This window comes from Chinchilla lanigera, unplaced genomic scaffold, assembly GCF_000276665.1.
Source record: "Chinchilla lanigera isolate Chin_1 unplaced genomic scaffold, ChiLan1.0 scaffold00057, whole genome shotgun sequence".
Classification (NCBI taxonomy): Eukaryota; Metazoa; Chordata; class Mammalia; order Rodentia; family Chinchillidae; genus Chinchilla; species Chinchilla lanigera.
The window spans coordinates 5,322,236-5,335,479 of NW_004955458.1; the positions used below are offsets into that span (position 1 = coordinate 5,322,236).

The 13,244-nt window shown below is 57.2% G+C and overlaps 3 protein-coding genes and 2 long non-coding RNA genes across 7 annotated transcripts in view; 3 read left to right on the forward strand and 2 right to left on the reverse strand.

Annotated features, from left to right (window-relative positions):
* Pip4k2c (phosphatidylinositol-5-phosphate 4-kinase, type II, gamma) overlaps positions 1 to 5,382 on the forward strand; it is a gene marked incomplete in the record, with an annotated part of 12,535 nt that extends 7,153 nt beyond the window's left edge. The window contains 6 exon segments of the mRNA XM_005397400.2: positions 1,163 to 1,309; positions 1,454 to 1,492; positions 2,340 to 2,453; positions 2,787 to 3,054; positions 3,221 to 3,324; positions 3,495 to 5,382. Of these exon segments, the coding sequence (XP_005397457.1) occupies positions 1,163 to 1,309; positions 1,454 to 1,492; positions 2,340 to 2,453; positions 2,787 to 3,054; positions 3,221 to 3,324; positions 3,495 to 3,575 (753 nt within the window).
* Positions 5,383 to 5,396: 14 nt separating this feature from the next.
* On the reverse strand, positions 5,397 to 6,213 carry LOC106149960. 2 transcript variants are annotated; one of them, XR_001236454.1, is made up of 2 exons: positions 6,126 to 6,213; positions 5,397 to 5,660 (listed from the first exon to the last, which is right to left on the reverse strand). It is a non-coding gene; the product is annotated as an uncharacterized LOC106149960 (long non-coding RNA). The 2 variants fall into 2 exon arrangements; XR_001236455.1 differs by having other exon boundaries at positions 6,122 to 6,211.
* A 274-nt stretch (positions 6,214 to 6,487) lies between these two features.
* On the forward strand, positions 6,488 to 11,857 carry Dtx3 (deltex 3, E3 ubiquitin ligase). Of its 2 annotated transcripts, none has more exons than XM_005397398.2 (6): positions 6,488 to 6,733; positions 7,914 to 7,978; positions 8,144 to 8,218; positions 8,579 to 9,308; positions 10,631 to 10,848; positions 11,186 to 11,857. In XM_005397398.2, exons 3-6 carry the CDS (start codon positions 8,190 to 8,192, stop codon positions 11,259 to 11,261), a joined length of 1,053 nt encoding a protein of 350 aa, XP_005397455.1. In that variant the 5' UTR covers positions 6,488 to 6,733; positions 7,914 to 7,978; positions 8,144 to 8,189; the 3' UTR covers positions 11,262 to 11,857. The 2 variants fall into 2 exon arrangements, with proteins under 2 accessions (XP_005397455.1, XP_005397456.1); XM_005397399.2 differs by having other exon boundaries at positions 6,490 to 6,733; positions 8,560 to 9,308.
* Positions 6,794 to 8,621, reverse strand: LOC106149959. The gene is made up of 3 exons (XR_001236453.1): positions 8,533 to 8,621; positions 7,983 to 8,083; positions 6,794 to 7,776 (listed from the first exon to the last, which is right to left on the reverse strand). It is a non-coding gene; the product is annotated as an uncharacterized LOC106149959 (long non-coding RNA).
* A 308-nt stretch (positions 11,858 to 12,165) lies between the features above and the next one.
* Arhgef25 (Rho guanine nucleotide exchange factor (GEF) 25) overlaps positions 12,166 to 13,244 on the forward strand; it is a 7,085-nt gene continuing 6,006 nt past the window's right edge. The window contains exons 1-2 of the mRNA XM_005397403.2: positions 12,166 to 12,361; positions 12,613 to 12,727. Of these exons, the coding sequence (XP_005397460.1) occupies positions 12,263 to 12,361; positions 12,613 to 12,727 (214 nt within the window). The 5' untranslated portion in view covers positions 12,166 to 12,262. The remainder of the gene's footprint in view (positions 12,362 to 12,612; positions 12,728 to 13,244) is intronic.

Below are 13,244 nucleotides of genomic sequence, written 5' to 3' on the forward strand. Positions count from 1 at the left end.
TGCTGTGCTTTGAGTTGATAACTAACCAAGGCGAAGGGGTGAAAAGTGAGGGTCAACCACAGATTAAGTAAACTTTTAAGTGGCTTCTCTTACTATGGAGTTCAAAGCAGAAAGTGGAATCTCTCTTGCCCTATCAATATCTCCAGCCTTCCCTCCTTAAAAAATGTTTTTTAATTTTGAGACAGAGGCCAGGCATGGTGGCACATGCTGGTAGTCCCAGAACTTAGGAGACTGAAGCAGGAGGATCATTGTGAGTTCAAGGCCAGCCTGGGCTACAAACTGAGCTCAAGGCCAGCCTGAATTACATAATGAGGCCCCATCTCAAAAAGGCAAAAAATAAATAAATAAATAAATTTTGAGACAGGTTCTTGCTAAATTGCCCAGGCTGGGTTAGAACTTGTGCTGCCTCAGCCTGCTGCGATTACAGGCACGTGCCTCCATGCCTGGCTGAGGAGTTGCCTTTTATGAATCTAGGTTACGAAATTGACCATAATGGTACATGCCTGTAATTTGAGCACAGAAGGAGGCTGAGGCAGGAGGATCACAAGTTTGAGTTCTGCCAAGGCAACTTAGCCAGATTCTGTCTCAAAATAAGAAATAAATAGGGCCAGGGATGTGGCTCAGCAGGAAGGCCAAAGTGTTACAAACAGCCACCATACGGACTACAGGAATCTAGCCCACTGAGAAATGCTGGTCTAAGTAAATCATACTGTTAAGCAGACGTAAGTTCTAATTCTGGTTTCATGACCACTTGTATGTAGAGAGGTCCTACAGTAAGGACAATAACACCTACCCTTTTCACCTCAAGGACAGAGGTGGAATGAGAGGAGTCACTTCCACTCTATACAAGTGGAAGCAATCAGAAGGCAAGGGGATTCAGAAACCACATGGATAACTAGGGACATTTTTAGGAACCTCCCACCCTTTTTGATCTCCTTATAACTTTTCTACTTGAAGGGTTTTTTTTTCCACTCAAATTCCTGGTGATCCTCCTGCCTCAGCCTGCAGACTGCTGAGATCATATGTGTATGCCGCCATACCCGGCTCTCTACTTGAAGTTTTCTGCCCCTCCTCGGAAACGGTAGCGTTCGGCTTCCCACCGCTGGGCAGTGTGTGTGTCTGCTTCTCAGCCTCCTTACGCCTTTCTCCCTTCCCACCCCAGTACATTGTGAAGTGCCATGGTAGCACACTGCTGCCCCAGTTCCTGGGGATGTACCGGGTCAGCGTGGAGAATGAAGACAGCTACATGCTTGTGATGCGCAATATGTTTAGCCACCGACTTCCTGTGCACAGGAAGTATGACCTGAAGGTGAGGAGAAGAGATCTCAGGGTCAGAGGGGAGGATCCTGGTGGCCGGAGGCTGGGGAGGGTATGGACCTGAGTACTCCTCTTAGGAGCTGGGTTCTGTGCTTTTGACCACTTCTGCTGACTTGGTGTTTGGGTCTCTCCACAGGGTTCCCTAGTGTCCCGGGAAGCCAGCGATAAGGAAAAGGTGACCCTCATTTAAAGTGTCAGGGTGAGGGATGGAGCTGGGGCTGACAGGGGTCTTCTTAGGATGAGGGAGGCATTCTTCATAGGAGGATCATCAGCTATTTATTCTCCAGCCACTGACAAGAAGAGGGATGCGAACTTCTACTGACCTGCGGTGTGCAGCGGCAGTAGTAGCAGCTGCCTTGCCCCTGGCAGGGGTGTTTTGTGTGGGTTGGGATCGCGTGGAGATACCAGACTTCAAGGGCAAAATGTACACCCGCCAGCTCTCGCTCTGGGTCTTGTACTGAAGCAGATACTTTTGCTGAGGAAGAGAGAGAGATCAGCATGGAGGGTTTCATTGAACAGCATAAGCAGAACAAGGGGGGCTGCAGGCTGGAGGTGTCGCTCCGTGGTAGAGTGCTTGCCTGGCGTGTGCAGGAGCCTGAGTACAATCTCCCGCACTGTGCACCCCACAGAAAACAGGGTGGCATATGGTGTGCTGTGGGGTAGTACAGCTTAGCGACTGCATCTCCCAATCAGGCATTTGGGTTTAGGTTTTGTTGTCGTTGTGTTTTCCTTGTTTTTTGAGACAAGGGTCTCCCTATTTGCAGTTCAGGATAGCCTGGAACTCATTATGTTGCCCAGGCTGGCTCAAGCTTGCAGCGATCCTCCCGCCTCAGCCTCCCGAGTGCTGGGATTACAGGCGTGCGCCACCACGCCGGGCTCACAGTCTGGATTCACTGGACAGAAGCAGTGTGAAACTGCTGTCCTCAAGGCCGCCGAGGTGGAGAGAAAGCCGTGCGCAGAGGCGGCGCTGTTCACCCCTCAGGGAGGCGGCGCAGCCCCAAGACAGCCTTTCCCTGTTCTAGGTTAAAGAATTGCCCACCCTTAAGGATATGGACTTCCTCAACAAGAACCAGAAAGTGTACATTGGTGAGGAGGAGAAGAGAGCGTTTCTGGAGAAGCTAAAGAGAGACGTGGAGGTGATGACTGGGATGCTCAGGAGTGCTTTTTTTTTTTTTTGGCTTGTTTCAGCAGTTCACTCATCATAGGAAAGTGCCTCCCCTCTTATTCTTTGGGTCCTCTGTATTTAGTGATTGAGTTTGAGATCAGAAAAACCCGTGGAGGCTGGAATGAATAAAGAGGTAACCACAGACCCTAGGACTCCCGGGCACTCAAAGGCAGTGGTAGACCCCAGTCTGTTTCTCTGCTTACCTTCCCCAGGAGGGGCCCAGGAATCCCAGGGTAGGCATACAGAGCTGTCACCTGGCGGTGGCGGGGAGACCGGGCTTGTCTGATCTGTCGGGGGGTCTCAGTTTCTGGTGCAGCTGAAGATCATGGACTACAGCCTCCTGCTGGGCATTCACGACATCATCCGGGGCTCTGAGCCCGAGGAGGAGGGGCCCGCGCGCGAGGAGGAGTCGGAGTGGGACGGGGACTGCAACCCCACGGCACCGCCTGCTCTGGTGGGCTCCTACGGCACCTCCCCGGAGGGGATCGGAGGCTACATTCATTCGCATCGACCGCTGGGACCCGGAGAGTTCGAGTCCTACATCGACGTCTACGCCATCCGGAGTGCTGAGGGTGAGAGAGGTCTTGGGGTTCTGCGCGGGGAGTGGGGAGTGTTGTCCTTGGGGAACAGGAGCCAGGCAGTGAGTGGAGAGTTGGGTTAGCTCTTCTAAACACAGCCGACGCCCGGGGAAGGAGAGCTCGGGCCATGCCTGCCTGCGCACTGTTGGTCTTTCTCCAGGGGCCCCCCACAAGGAGGTGTACTTCATGGGCCTCATCGACATCCTCACGCAGTATGACGCCAAGAAGAAAGCGGCTCACGCAGCCAAGACCGTCAAGCACGGGGTGAGAGTCCCCCGGCACCTGCCCTTCGCCGTGTGGCTGTTTTCTTAGCAGAGAGCGTCCTGGGAGGCGCAGAGGGGTGGCGGAGGCGGGGAAGCGGGCTGGAGCGGGCGGGAGGATGGGCTGGGGAGAGCGGGGAGGTGCCTGACACATTGCTTGTTCTGCTCTCACAGGCGGGGGCCGAGATCTCCACTGTGCATCCCGAGCAGTATGCTAAGCGATTCCTGGATTTCATCACCAACATCTTTGCCTAAGAGCCTGTCTGACTCCGTGGTGGTTGCTGCTTCACGTTCAAGGTGGCGTGGTTCTGAGAGGCGTGGCGGGACTGTTCCTGCCCCTGCTTCTCTTCCTCCTCCGCTGAATTCAGGCGCCTTCCATCCAAATCGCTCCGTGTCGTTGAATAGGCATTTCTTGGCCCCCAGAAATACATTGCCCTTTTCCCCATCTGTCCATTTTTCTTCTCTCCCTCCCTCCAACAAGCCCTCCTGCTTCATGCGAGTGTTACTGTGGACGCTCACAAGTGCCTTGATCTTTGTAAAATACCCTGTTGTTTCTGTCACTTAGGAGGCTTGGGGGAGGGGCGGTTGTCATCTTCTAGACCTGCCTGGACAGATGGACCTGGCTCAAGAAACTGCTTGATGCACTTTGCTGTGTGGAGTAGACCACGAGTGTCTGAATGTGCTGATAACTTTATAGAACTCACTAGTGTGCTTCATCCCGGTCGGCCCTGGGATGGAAGACTTCTGAGATAGGACCGATGTGGGTGCAAGTATGCACGCGCGGCAGAACATGGCTGACCCGGCGTGGGAGGCGGGGTGGGAGTGGTCAGCAGGCTGGCACCTCACGGAGAGACGGGACCCAAGAGGACTGCTGTGACTACGCAGGAACTGGAAGAGGTCTCTGGCAAGGAGCGATTACGCCCCAGTCTTCTCCCACCCCACTCCCACTCGCACTGCATCTGCACCCATGTGCACATCTGGGCGCAGCACCCAGGCATGGCCAGACGCGTGTGAGCCTGGTGAAGGTGTTTGACTACTGCTGCGTAAACCAGAAGCTCACGCCTTTCCCGCAGCTGGAACTCTTCAGCGGGCGGGGCCGGTTCTGGAGGCTGGAATGATGGGCCAGGGTGTGCAGTCCATTTCCATGTGAAGCTTCCTTCCTGGCTAGCTGTCCTCGGGCTTTATTTCCAGAAGGGACGATCTCTACTGGGTCAGTTCTGGTCATTTCACCAGGAAGGGGTCTCAAGTGTGGGAACCTCCTGGGTGTGTGCAGCTGGGACACTTGCTTCTCCTGGCCTTCCTCACACCCTTTTTCCAGTTGGATTTGTTTTCATTCTGTTCTCTTCTGTCCCGTTCTCTACTGCCACTGTGTCTCCCGGGGGACAGATGGCCTTCTGTGTCATCTTCACTCTCCTCCCCCAGAGAGGAGTCTGGGCCGTAACTCAGTCAGCCATCCGCCTCCAAAAATGATGGAGTTCGTGGTGATACTCTCAGCATGTAGAAGACCACGACGAGATGAGATAGGTGACCTCCCCTCCCTCTGCTGCCTTTGGGGCTAAGACGCTCATTCTTGATGTCCCCTGGAAGCATCCACACTTTTTTCACATAAACACAAGCGCCCGCACCTGGCCTGTGGGGATGCGGAGCTGTTTTGCTCTGTGTCTGGCTGGACCGAGTCTTGCTCTGTGTCTGGCTGGACCGAGTCTCCCAAGAAGGCATGCGGTCCTAAGGGAGAAGCTGCCTCCGTTTCACCTTCTGCTCCAAAGGAGGTAGTGAGAGGGCTCTCTAGTGTGGGGTTGGAGCCCCAGTCATACCTTCCTGTCCTGCTCCTGCAGGGTCTTTTCCATTCCCCTCTACCTTTCTTCCCCTGTTGAATGCAATAAAACTGACACCAGCAGCTGCGGCTTTTTAGAACAGGGTTTTCTGACTGTACGGCTGATACAGGCGGTATAATCATCATTTGTTGCTTCTGTTTCTCACCTTTTTTGTTTTAGTAATAGAAGATCTTGTGTATTTGCTCCCATTACTATCACAATACAGATAATAAATTATTCAATCCAAATTCCTTCACAGAAATGCTTTCTCACAACTTTTATTTTTTAAATTCTGAGGACTCCTGAGGGGTACAGAGACCAGCCGAAGAATTCTAAAGATGTGGGATTCTAAGATGGCTGTGAACTGAGGCGGTGAGGGGTGGACTGGGAATGGGAAAGGCTGGTCGGCTTTGTGGGAACCGCGGCAGCGAGGCCGGGGGAGGAGTGGAATGGTGTGGCCTTCATCCCAGAGCTCCCGGCGTGATCACTCTCCCTCTCTCGAGGTGAGTGGGCCCCAGCCTACGGGCTGAACCAAAAGGAATTCAGTGTTCTCCCAGGCCTCCAGGGAAGGCGCCCTGCTGCTTGGAGAACAGGAAGCGTACATTAAGGTCCTGGGAAAAAGAGTGACCAGCTCTCCGGAGGGAGTGAAAAAAGGGGTGGACGACTAGCATTGGTGGCCAGTCTGGGAGATTTCGGCGTGTCTGGCTGAGGGGGTTTTTTCGGCTAGTGGAAAAACCTGGCTTGATGTGGCCCCAGGGAAGTGAGCTGGCCTGGGGGCGGAGACTGCTGATGTGAGAAGCGGAGCGGAGCAGATTTTTTTTTTTCTTTGAGAATTTTTAACTCTTATTTGAACCATCCATTTGACACCACAACCACCCCAAGCCGTTTATTAAAAAAAAAAAAAGAAAGAAAACCTATTCCCTCCTTCCCATTCTGCACAAGTCTTAGGGTCCCTGTTTGTGGAAAGAGAAAAAAACAGGCGCTTACCCACCTAGGGGCAGGGTGCGAGGGTCACAGAAGGTAACAATCTAGAAAGAGGAGAGAGCCGAGGGAGGGGGTTGGAGCAGCGTAGTCATGGGGTTATTTTGTGGCACCGATGCTTGTCTTTTGCCTGAGATCTCCCATCCCACATTGTTCCTCAAAGACCTTTCTGCTAAAGGATTTCTAAAAATTGTCCTCCCCAAATCCCCGCAGACCCCCGACGCCGCTCGCCCGCCCATCCGCCGCCAGCTCCCGAAGCCGCCGCAGCGGGCTGCGAGAGAAGAGGGCTCTCGGGAGGGGCGGGCGCGAGGGTGGCGTCTCTAAGGGATATAACCTCCTACCCTCGGCCACTTGACGCCGCCCCCTCCCTCCAAAGACGGGGGCCGTGCCTCCATTTTTGTTTTGGGGCGGACGGGCAGGGGCTCCCGGGTAGAAGGGGTCAAAGGAAGCAGTGATCATCGCCCGGGAAAGAAAAGGGGGTGCCGTCCCCCTCCTCCCCTCCCCCCGGCCTGCACCCCCTTCCACCTTCTCCAGGTCCCCCCCCTTGTTGCTAAGGCCCGGACCGTCATCCCAGAACAGCCTCAGTCATGTGACCGGCAATGGCGGCGCTGGCGAGAGGTAGGTGAGCCCGGCGCCCCCCACACCCACCGCGTGTCCCCCGGACCCCGCGCGCACCCCTCGCGAGCCCCTCGCTCCCTGCGCGCCCCCTCCGCCGCCCCCTCCCCCGCGCGCGGCGCCAGGGCCCCCCTCGGGGCGGGCGGAGCATCTTTGCAGCACCCTCCAGCCTCGGCCTCCATTTGGGGGTTGCGGGGCCGCGGGCGGGTGGCCGCGCACCCCCCGCCGGCGCTGGGGCTCGGGGGCTTCCGCGAGCGGGGGACGCGGAGAGCTGGTTCCGGGTCGGCCTCGGAGCAGGCCGCGGGGGGAGGGGCGGGCGCCCCGGGACCCCGGCCCTCCCGGGCTGTCCCCTCGGCCGCCGTCTGGAGGAGGGACCGGCCCTGCGCCCGGTCTGGGTGGCCCCAGAGGAGTCGCGGACCCAGCCTCAGTGGTGGCCCCGCCTCCCTTCCCTGTGCCAGCAGGAGTCGGAGCTCAGGTCCTGGGTCCCCTCTGGTGGGGAGGGTCGTTACGCCGTGCACGGACAGTCTGGGCTGAGACTTGGGGTTCCCGCTGCACTTTGCGAATCTTGAGGCGCATCTCTTCTTGAGAGTGCTGTGACAGAGGCGCAAATGGACGGAGCTCCCCCTTTGTATCCGTCAGTAAATTGAGGTCACACTAGTGCTCCCTCCTTCGGATTGAGCCGTAGTGGAGGTGTCGTGGGGACAGCCCTGCAGCTGTGCCGGGACGGGCCAAGCGTCAGGCCCCTCCAGGGGCGCCCCTGCAGAGCCCTGCCCCGTCCACCTGCAGACGACAGGGGTTTAAAAGGTGACAATGCGAACTTTGCGACTGCAGGGGCTGCTGCCCCTTTGCTGACCTCCCTGACAGACTTCAGCAGAGGGACTGCTCTTACGGAAGGCTCCCCTTCAACAAAAGGGGCCAAATTACTTGAGAGTTGGGGAGCATCAGAAATACCCCAGTCCGTGGGACCGGAGGGAGGTGGCAGGAACGACCTCCGCCTGTGCGGGCGTTTTCTGTCTGCACCTCAGTCTCTCTTGAGAGCCTTCGAGCTGGGGAAGGAAAGAGGAAGGTTAGCTGCTTGGAGTTTAACAACTTGGGCAAAGTGGAGCTGGGGAAGAGATGCCACAGGGGGGAAGGACTAGCAAATAGGAGCTTTGCCATCCTAATCCTTTCCTCTCCCCTTCAGCCTTGGTCAGCCCAGTGAGGAAATAGAGGGACTTCTGCTGCTGTCCTCTTCCATGGGCTTTCCAGGTACCTGTCTCTGAAGAGAACCTCGGCCCTTCCACTGGGGTCCTCCAGTGCTCCAAGTAACCTGTCCCCAGGTTCCTGCCTGTCACGCGGGCTGCGGGGTTCAGGCTGGTGGGCAGTAGGGAAGGGGTGTCTCACTCTCTGACCTTTCCCTCCTCACCCCACCAGGTCACACAGCCTACAAGTAGGGAGCAGGGAAAGAGAGTGAGCCTGCATGCCAATTCTGAGCTCTCCAGGATCAAAGTGAGCACACAGGAGGGCCCCGGGCCCCCTCCCCTTGACCAAGCCCTTTCTCGCCCAGGATGGGAGGGGCAGGCTGTGTCTTTGGTCCCCCAGCAGTGGAAGGAAAGCCAAGGCTGACAGTAACAAGAGAGTGGCGGGGGGGGGGGGACACTTCCTTGCTCCCCGGGGGTGCTGGGGTGTGGGAGACAGGGAAAGATGGAAATTTAGTTTGGTGGACCGATTGGGGTTGGGCTTTGGGAAAACAGAGGTGGCGGAGTTTGGAAGGAACCTGAGCGAGGAGGCACTTGTTTGTTTCAAATGGGGACCCCCCCTACCCTGAGTCCCCTTCACCCTGGGGGCAGTGTCGTTCGTCCTGTCCAGAATGGCAGCCTGTGGAGGCACCTGCAAGAACAAAGTGACTGTCTCCAAGCCTGTGTGGGACTTCCTGAGCAAGGAGACCCCAGCCCGGCTGGCCCGGCTTCGGGAGGAGCACCGGGTGTCCATCCTCATAGATGGCGAGACCTCTGACATCTACGTTCTCCAGCTTTCCCCACAGGGCCCTCCCCCGGCCCCGCCCAACGGGCTCTACCTGGCCCGCAAGGCTCTCAAGGGCCTGCTGAAGGAGGCCGAGAAAGAGCTGAAAAAAGCTCAGAGGCAGGGGGAGCTTATGGGCTGCCTGGCTTTGGGGGGTGGCGGGGAACACCCTGAGCTGCACCGCCCAGGGCCACCCCCTCTCCGAGCAGCCCCCATCCTGCCCCCAGGGGCCCGGGGGCTTCCTCCACCTCCTCCTCCCCTGCCCCCTCCTCTGCCTCCCCGCCTTCGAGAGGAGGCCGAAGAGCAGGAGAGCACCTGCCCCATCTGTCTGGGGGAGATCCAGAACGCCAAGACGTTGGAGAAGTGCCGGCACTCGTTCTGTGAGGGCTGCATCACCCGGGCCCTACAGGTGAAGAAGGCCTGCCCCATGTGCGGCCGCTTCTATGGGCAGCTGGTGGGCAACCAGCCCCAGAATGGACGGATGCTGGTCTCCAAGGACGCCACCCTCCTCCTGCCCAGCTACGAGAAGTACGGCACCATTGTCATCCAGTACGTCTTCCCGCCGGGTGTCCAGGGGGTAAGAAAACCACGGCCTCCCCTTACCGTTTGATTTTTCCCAAGCTTGCTCTCCGGCCCAGGACAATGGGGTCAGGCTGAGTGCGTTAGATGTGACAGCCTTGCTGTCTCCAGTTGCCATCGTACTCAGTAACTTGAGGCTAGGACACTGCCTTGAGCCCCGGTTTTTCCATCCTGGTGGTTCCAGGCGCACAGAATAATCAAGTATGAAGGCTGGGTGCAGCTCAGTAGTAGAGTGTGTGCCTAGCATGTGGGAGGTGCGGGGTTCGATCCCTAACACTGCAAAAAAACAAACTCAGGTATGAGAGAAAAGAATTGCATACTGTTTCTCTGGTGAACATGGATATTGACAAGTATTCTTAGCAAAGGTAAATTCTGTGGACTGATGGCCCCAGGGCAGAGAGGAACACCAGGAAGTGATCTGCCCATACTTACAGAGCCGAAAGTGTCACTCTGCTCTACGTGAGACAGTGAAAGCTTGAAGAGACTGGAAGGTAAAAGCAGAAATGGTCCAGGACCTATAGGTGTCTTCCTGCTGGACAAAGAGAAACATCCAATGCTGGTTCACAGAGGAATGAGGAATATCCAAAGAAGAGAAATAGAAAGAATGGAACAGGTTGAGCAGTGGCAGAAGCATTAGGAGTGTTTTTTGTTTGTTTGTTTTGTCTTTTTGAGAGCGGGTCTTGCTATGCAGTTCAGGCTGGCCTTGAGCTCACTTTGTAGCCCAGGCTGGTCTCGAACTCGAAAGGATCCTCCTGCCTCAGCCTCCCGAGTGCTGGGATTACAGGTGTGCACCACCATGCCTGGCTAGGAGTATTTTGAGGTAGAGGAGGGAAGACTAAAAGATAAATTTTTTTTAGTCTTAACAGTTCTGCAGGGCCGGGCATGGTGGCACACGCCTGTAATCCTAGCACTCGGGAGGCTGAGGCAGGAGGATCGTTGTGAGTTCGAGACCAGCCTGGGCTACAAAGTGAGTTCAAGTCCAGCCTGAACTGCAGAGCGAGACCCTGCCTCAAAAAGACAAAAAAAAAAAAAGTTCTGCAGAGTAAGGACCATACCTTGCGTCACTTCTCAGAGTACATTTGTTACTGAATTCCGGCTTGAGGAATTGTGACAGCTGAAAGAACCTCTTAACAATAAGGATTATGTTCAGAAACAGGCTCCTGCTGCCTCCTTTCCTGGAAGGCTGGCAGCCTGTTTGTTGCTCCCCTGTCAGGATCAGCCGGGGTGCACAGGCACACGGGCTGGGATGACCCTCCACTGGCGTCCGGGCCTTAGGATGTCCAGCTGCTCACTTCCCCTGCTGCTTCCCCTTCTTCCCAGGCTGAACACCCAAACCCAGGAGTTCGGTACCCTGGCACCACACGGGTGGCCTACCTCCCGGACTGCCCCGAGGGCAACAAGGTGCTGACCCTGTTCCGAAAGGCATTTGACCAGCGTCTCACCTTCACTATCGGCACGTCCATGACCACAGGGAGACCGAATGTCATCACCTGGAACGACATCCACCACAAGACCAGCTGCACAGGGGGACCCCAGCTGTGCGATTCCTCTTCATTTGCCTCCCCTTGGCCCCCCTTTTCTCTTCATTTCCCCGGAGGGAACGACATCCACCCTCTCCCTGTGGGAGCTTCCTAACGGGAGAGGACTACCCCAAAGCCTTCAGCCCCCGCTTCCGTCCCACCTCCCGAGCGGGATGTGCCTAACTTACCCTAGAAAGATACAGTCAGCCTCAGCTTTGGAGGGAATCAGTTTAAGGGGAGGTGGGAAGGGATCTGAATGGGGCCTGTAGAGAATCACCCAGAATGAGGGTGGGCATGGGATGGTAAGAGCGAGCCTAAACAGCTAACCCTGACCCTCACTTCTCTTTGCACCCAGGTTTGGGTACCCGGACCCCACTTACCTGACCCGTGTGCAAGAGGAGCTGAGAGCCAAGGGTATCACAGATGATTGAAGGACATCCCTTTGGCCTCCTTGCTGTCCTCCTCTACTAGGACCTAATGGAAGCCTCTGTTCTCCTCTCTTCCCCTGCCCGCACACCACACAAGTAGGGGACCTGTCTGACAGGGAGGGAGTTCAGAGGGGAAGGGGAACCCCTCCCCGCCCCTGCTGGCCAGTGCTTCAGTGCCCTGTGAGCCACTCCCTTCTGACAGAGGCTGGTCTCCAAGCTCTGCTCCCTGCTCCCCTGTACATACTCCCAGTGGCCCTGCCCCTCCTCTGCCCTTGGCTTTATGTGCTGTGCTCCAGTGACTAAGCTGAGAACGGACCTGGGGGGGCAGGATCGGGTCTCTTGAACCCCCAGCCCCACATACTGCTCCACTGTGGACTGCCGTGCCACCCCCTCTCCCGGGAGCCAGCCCGCGGTGTGTCCGTAAGACACAGTTCTCCTACCTTAACCTGTCCTTTCTCTCCTGTGTCTCAGTCTGTCGGTCTCTGTCTTTCTCGCTCTTCTCTGCCCCCTATAAGGAGCTCTCCTTACTCTGTTCTGGAATCGCTGCCAGACCGTAGCTTTTAATTTAATAAAAATAAAGTAAAATATGCAACTCTCTATGCCACGCCCATTCTGTTCCGTGGATAGGGAGGGGGTGGGGTGGGAAGCAGGCCCTGCTGAGAAGGGGGAAGTGGGGATCCCGTTTTCCTGCTCTTGAGGACCCAGGGAAGCAGGGTGTGAGTAGTGGACTCTGTAATAACATTGCGAAGCGCTGAGCCATGCTCCGACGTTGAGATCGGGATTAAGAGGGGTTTGTTTGTGGTGGAACGATGGTTGGTCGGATGGTTGTAGAGAAGGGAACAACCCTACCCCTTCATCGAAGTTTGGCAGGAGTGGGAGTGGAGGCGGAGCCGGGCAGGGGGCGGATTCAGCAGCAGCAACTCCCCGGACGCGCGCAGGCCTCAGAGCCCCCCAACTTCCGAGCCCCCTCCACCCTGAAACTTGGAGCAGGGTAGGGGTCCAGCATGAAGCCCCCGGACCGCCCCGCCCCTGGCCGCACTGACCGGATACTGGGGGTCATGGGGGGCATGCTGCGCGCATGCGCCGTACCTGGGCAGGAGGGGGTAAGAAGGGGGGGCAGCCGTGGGGTCGGGGGTCTTTAGGGGCCTTCAGCAGGGCTGCACCCCACAACTCAATTTACCCACTAACAAGCGTTCCTCGGGGCGGTCCCTGGGCTTTTACAGTTCAATTACGAGGCCGGAGCTGGTTCCGGGAGACCTTTTCATGACAGTGTGGATTTTGATAGGAAGAAGGGGAAGGGGAGATCGGGGCTGCTTAGGAGGGAGCGTTCCTTACAGTCACTCTGTCCCCGCAGACCCCGAAGAGAACCCCCCTAGGGTCGGGGTGTACTGAAGCAGAGAGCAGCTGTTCCGAGGGGGATCAGAGAGGGGAGCGCGATCATGAGGTCCTCGCCTGGGCTCCGCTGCCCGGTAAGAAGCTGGGGTGGGGTGGGGCTCAGTTGGCCGTCCTGCGCAAAGTGGCGATTTCAAAAATATTCTTCCCATTAGCATAGAGGTTCGCATCAAATTTGCATGAGACCCATTTAACCGCACAAACCTCCACGCTGCTCTTCGCCGTCTAGTCCGAGGTGCGCCCCCACTTCAGCGGGTCCCGAGCCCCCGCAGGCGGAGTGTCCCGCCGCCCCACCCCTGGCCCCTCGCCAGCCCGGGCTCCCGGACTTCGCCTTAATTGGTGATTAGTTTTAGCTGGAGTCCCGGGGCCTGGAGGAAAGAAGGGTCCAGGGAGGGGCGGCACCTGGGCTGCGTTCCCCACAAAAGCTCCCCACACGCGCACCCCCACACCGGGACCTGCTGCACGCCCGCGAGGCGGGGGACGGACCTGGCCCCAGGAGGTCTTCGCACAGGCCAAAGCCCCATCCCCCCCGTTCTCCTCCACCGCAGAGGCCGAGCGGGGACCCAGGCCGACTCCGCCGCGCGCCCGCCCGGC